Source organism: Octopus bimaculoides, chromosome 1, assembly GCF_001194135.2.
Source record: "Octopus bimaculoides isolate UCB-OBI-ISO-001 chromosome 1, ASM119413v2, whole genome shotgun sequence".
NCBI classification, from domain to species: Eukaryota; Metazoa; Mollusca; class Cephalopoda; order Octopoda; family Octopodidae; genus Octopus; species Octopus bimaculoides.
The window spans coordinates 7,573,727-7,578,958 of NC_068981.1; the positions used below are offsets into that span (position 1 = coordinate 7,573,727).

A 5,232-nucleotide genomic window follows, 5' to 3' on the forward strand; every position below is an offset into this window, starting at 1 on the left:
GCTGCTCTAAAACTAGAGGATAAACGATGCGTGCAGAATTCGTCTGCTACCTCTCCGCACACTCGGAGACCGAGGCGTTAGACCTACCCGATATGGATGCACTGGTCATCTGGAAGAGTACAGGTAGATGCAGAAGGCAACGAACTTATCCATGTGCCGCTATTTGGCTGCGACACAGAACGGAGGGAGGCAAGGCCATGCTTCTCAAAAGAGGATATATGTACAAGTAGTTGGAGATGAATGTTCCGGAATCGAACTCGAATTCAGAGTTTTGAACAGACCTTAGTATCTACACGTTCATGCATCTTTGCCAAATTCTAAGTACGATATTTGGTAATTCCAGTTTGCATTTCATCGTTTTTCTGTTCCTGTGTTCGCTGACTATTATCAAAATATCGTTTTTTTAAAAATATCTTGTTGGGGTTTCCATTTTTGTTTTCGATATATTTTTTGATGTCGTTTCAAGAGGCATCTATCGCCCATCTTTCTAAATTTCATAGATGTCCGCCAGTCTCAATGCAACGACTATTTCGTCTAGTTAAGGCAGCGAGCTGTTTAGCGGTATTTGAAACGAATTTATATTTCACTTGTTTCTGTTATTCCACTACGACCATGCTGCGACACTTCTTTGAAGAAATTTAGTCGAACAAATCGACCCAAAGACTTATTTTCTTCGCAGCATGGTAGTTATTCTATCGAACGAGTTTGCCAAACTGCTACGTTACGGGGTCATAAATTCAACAAAACGAATTGTCATTAGACAGATAGATGAATTTACAGGTAGACAAACAGGCAGCTAGACCGAGAGACAGGCAGTAGATAGATAGATAGATAGATAGATAGATAAAGTGATAGACAGAGAGAGAGAGAGAGAGAGAGAGAGAGAGAGAGAGAGAGAGAGAGAGAGAGAGAGAGAGAGAGAGAGAGAGAGAGAGAGAGAGAGTTAATAAAACAGACAGGTAGATAAGTAGATAGAGAAGATAATGTAAAATAAAAGACAGAAAAAATTAAAAAAGAAAGTAAAAGGAAAGAAGTAGAATGAGAGAACCCGAGAGAAGTTGGAATGATTTTGGAAAAGAAAATATCAGAAATGAAATAATGAAGGAAAGAGAAATAATTGCTCAAATTAGAATATGAAATAAGTATAGGTTCATGTGTGGCTGTGTGTTATGTTTGCTTCTCAACCACATGGTTCCGGGTTCAGGCCCACCTTGGGGAAGTGTCTTGGTCAAGTGTCTTAATCAAATGTCATGTGTGTGTATATATATAGAATGTGTGTGTGTGTGTGTGTGTGTGTGTGTGTGTGCTTGCGCACGTGTGTGTGTCTGTGTGTGACTCTGTATGTGTATATGTATGTATGTACGTATGTATGTATGTATGTATGAATGTATGTTATTTTGTGTATATGTTGTCCCCCACCACTGCATGACAATTGGCGTTGGTTTGGCAAAGCGAACATATAGAATAAGTGCCAGGCCGACAAATAAGTTCTGGGGTTGATTCGTTCGACTGAAATTCTTGAAGGCGGTGCTCCATTATGGCCTCGTTCTTATGATGGAAACAAGTAAAAGAGAGAAAAGAGAGAAAATTATTGACGTAGTTATGGATGCAATGGAAAGAGAAAGTTTATGAGGAGAAAAATGTACGGCTGTATGTGAGGGAGAGTGGAGGGAAGTTGGAAGAGAGCGGTGCAGACGTGTTTGTCAGAGGGTTTGTACACCTGGTGACAGGTATAAAGAGGAATGGTGTAGGTGTGTGATAGTCGGAGTGTATGCACGCGTATAGGTGTGTGTGTGTATATATATATATGTATGTGTGTGTCAGTAGGTGGGGACAGAGAGAGAGAGAGAGAGATGGAGTGAGTGAGTGAGTGAGTGAGAGAGTGAGTGAGTGAGTGAGTGAGAGAGAGAGAGAGAGAGAGAGAAGGGCGAATTCCCCGTGAATATGAGAGAGAATAGGATTGAACGTAATGAGTGCAACGTGTCGAGATAGTGTAACCGATGATTATAGACAAAGAATGAGCTGGACGCAGAGACAATATGAATATATATTCAAACTCTATGGATAATTATCTGTATATTTATATACATAACAATAAGCCATTAGTGTTTTCATGGAAAAGTACAAGTTAATAGTTTTCATATTCCAGAACATTCTTACTATACATCCACGACCATCGTCTCGTGCACGCCCAGAGAAATAACCGCAGTACAGAATTCTTCAAACGATATTTTACCATTTCCACCAGTATCTGCATAAATCATTGTTTTATCCACAATTTGTTGAAGTTGTACATCTTCTAGATTCGAGCCAACCATTATTTTCAGGGCATGGAAAAGATCGCTATTGGAAATAAATCCGTCTTTATCTATATCATAGATATTAAATGCAAATCTCAATTTGGTCTCTTTATCTCCTCTAACACTGAACTGAGAAAGGCCGTTAATGAATTCATTGAAATTTATTTCCCCATTTCCATCTGCGTCAAATACATCGATTACTCTTTGAATTAAGGGATTCATTTGCGACTGTGGGAAAACCGAAAGTTCATCGACACTCAATGAACCTGATTTATCCACATCCAACTTTCGAAATTTTTTCCCCAATCTTTTGATTTCATCAGCATCAAAATTAGAGCAAAGATCTGATGAGCTTGCATTCCCCATCTTGGAAGGGAAATGCTTGTAGCTGTTGTACGGGAGGAACTGAAGCTTGTTACTGATCGTCGTCGTCTTGTCTTTTGTCCAAATATAGTTTTTCCAAAACAGCAGCGTTTCCAAACGATTTAATCGTAATCCTTTAGTACAATCGCTCGAACAATAACAACAAAGAAATAATGCACGCGGAAACGGTGACACTTGATGCTGCTACGCTCACTGTGCTGTGTGTTAGGTATATATATATATATCCGGAAAGAGAGATAGAGAGAAAGCCAGAGTTAGAGGATAGAAAGAAAGAAACAGAAGCAGACAGAAAAAGAGACAAATATTAACTTTATTTCAATTGTCGATTTAAAAAGATAAAAAGAAAGAAAAAAAAGGAAAAAGAAAAATTAGAGAAACAAGGGAGAAACCAACGAAGGTTGGAGTGGGAGGGGTGAGAGGCCACACATTCTAGAAGAAGAGGGGCGCTCAGCTGCGCTCCGAGGAAGTGACCGCGGAGAATAACCAGTGACACTCGCCCCAGTGACCATTTTATTTTGCCGGGTCTCATTTTTTATTTAAGGGGCCGCCGCTATTCCTATTTTGCGGAAGAAATCGGTAGTACGGAGACCTAGAGCACCTGACATCTAGACGGCAACCGGTTCAAACTGGTAATGGCCGGCTAGGCTTCTGTACTTACTGATCTTTGGCTCTTTCGAGTTACGGGCGTCGGCACTGGGGTTTGCGGCAGATGACGCGTGATTAGAGCCCAGAGAACATTTCGGTGTACCAAGGCCTCTTCTGATGATGTCATTCAGGGCGGCGAATCGCTCTAAGGCTAGAGGATAAACGATGTGGGCTGAATTCGTCTGCTACTCCTCCGCAGCGACATTTGCACGGCTTGCACACGCAGAGACCGGAGCGTTGGGCCACTCCCATACGGATGCACTCGCTATCCAGTAGGGTACAGGTAAATGTGGAAGGCACCGAATTGAGCCATGCCCGCTATTTGGCTGCGAGGCAAAACAGACGGAGTCAAGGTTGAGCTATTCAAGAGATGATTTTAGTTGCTCGAGGGCAGAGTTGTACCAGATATCGCCATAGTTGCGCTGGACATCCATATGCTGGGAGACGGTGACGCCAATATCGAGCCACTCGGCAACGGCTGATTCGGGTACCTGGACCACATGAGATTCGGCTTAGCTGTGGAGTATTTCGTGAAGGAGGGTGTGGATGGAGTAGACCGTGAAGAGATAAGCCGGCAGAGTCAGTTCCAGTTCAGATTGCAGAACACGGCCAACGAATCGAATGTGCAGTTCGTTCTGTTGGCAGCCGGCGCTGTGAAAACTGTTCGGCACAGAGACGGACGGTGTAATAGAAATCATTATCTGGGGTCTCTGTCTGGGGAAGCGGCGCATTGCACAGCGACAAAAGGAATCTTGGCAGAGGAAAGCAATTCCTCAAGAGGCAGAGTTCCAGATGGGCGTCAATGTGACGCAATCTCTCAGTCATACTGAACAAGTCAGCTACCTTGCCCCCAGGCACTCCGAAAAGGCTTTCGCGAGGATTAGGGTGCTAAGGATACAGACAGGGTGTTTAGGTGTCAGCTGAGGCCCCGTCAAGATTGATTGGAAACTGCGTATGACGTCTCGAAATCCAGCCTCGCTATCGCTCATATTGAGCACCTCGGAATTCGATGGGTTCATCTCGAACCCACGAAGCTTTATGGATGGAATAACCTGCTGGATTTTCATTCTTGAATTTTCATTCCTGCATATTCTCTAGATATTATACGAAGGACTATTGAGTGTGTGATTTGTAGGAAGTAATACTTGGTCAGACATCGAAGAGGCCTCGAGAATGAACCCCTTGTAAATTATGACACAGCAGAACATATGCTACCTGTGAAAAGATGTGCCGTTCAGTTGGAAGATTAAGAAGAGAAGTCTAAAGACTTTATACTGCGGTACCGGATCCTTCTGCCAGCCAGCACAACTGTGCATTATGCAATAAAATGTGTAAATCTTTGGCGGGGCTCAAGAGTCATATAAGGGCCTCAAATTGCAATGTCAAAGTCTCATTTCAATGATTCTTTCTAGCTTTACTCGAGTACGAGAAAGCACCCACTATATATATATATATATATATATATACCTCTGTGCCTGGCTTTCGTTGACATGGAGAAAACCTTTGACAGGGTCCCCAAATCCCTTATCTGGGGATCAATGTGGGAACTAGGGATAGAAGAATGGTTAGTGAGAGCTGTGCAAGCTATGTACAGAGACGCTGTCAGTAACGCGAGGGCTGGCAACGAATACAGCGTAGAATTCCGGCTAGAGGTAGGGGTCCACCAAGATTCTGTCCTCAGCCCCCTTCTATTTATCATAGTCCTCCTGGCGATAACAGAGAAATTCAAGACAGGATGTCCCTGGGAGCTCCTCTATGCTGATTACCTTGCACTAGTTGCTGAGTCACTATCAGAACTAGAGGAGAAGTTTCAGGTGTGGAAGCAAGGACTAGAATCGAAGGGCCTTAGAGTCAACCTAGCTAAAACCAAAGTCTTAATAAGTAGGAAGGTAGAAAAGCACAA

The 5,232-nt window shown here is 42.9% G+C and overlaps 1 protein-coding gene across 1 annotated transcript; it reads right to left on the bottom strand.

Annotated features, from left to right (window-relative positions):
- Nucleotides 1-2,065: 2,065 nt before the first annotated feature.
- On the bottom strand, nt 2,066-2,778 carry LOC106871958 (calcineurin subunit B type 1-like). The gene has a single exon (XM_052974258.1). It carries the CDS (start codon nt 2,664-2,666, stop codon nt 2,160-2,162), a length of 507 nt encoding a protein of 168 aa, XP_052830218.1. The 5' UTR covers nt 2,667-2,778; the 3' UTR covers nt 2,066-2,159.
- Between the last annotated feature and the right edge of the window lie 2,454 nt (nt 2,779-5,232).

Coding starts and splice junctions, on each gene's coding strand:
- LOC106871958 (XM_052974258.1), bottom strand. CDS start 2,666: ATGGGGAATGCAAGCTCATCAGATCTTTGCTCTAATTTTGATGCTGAT.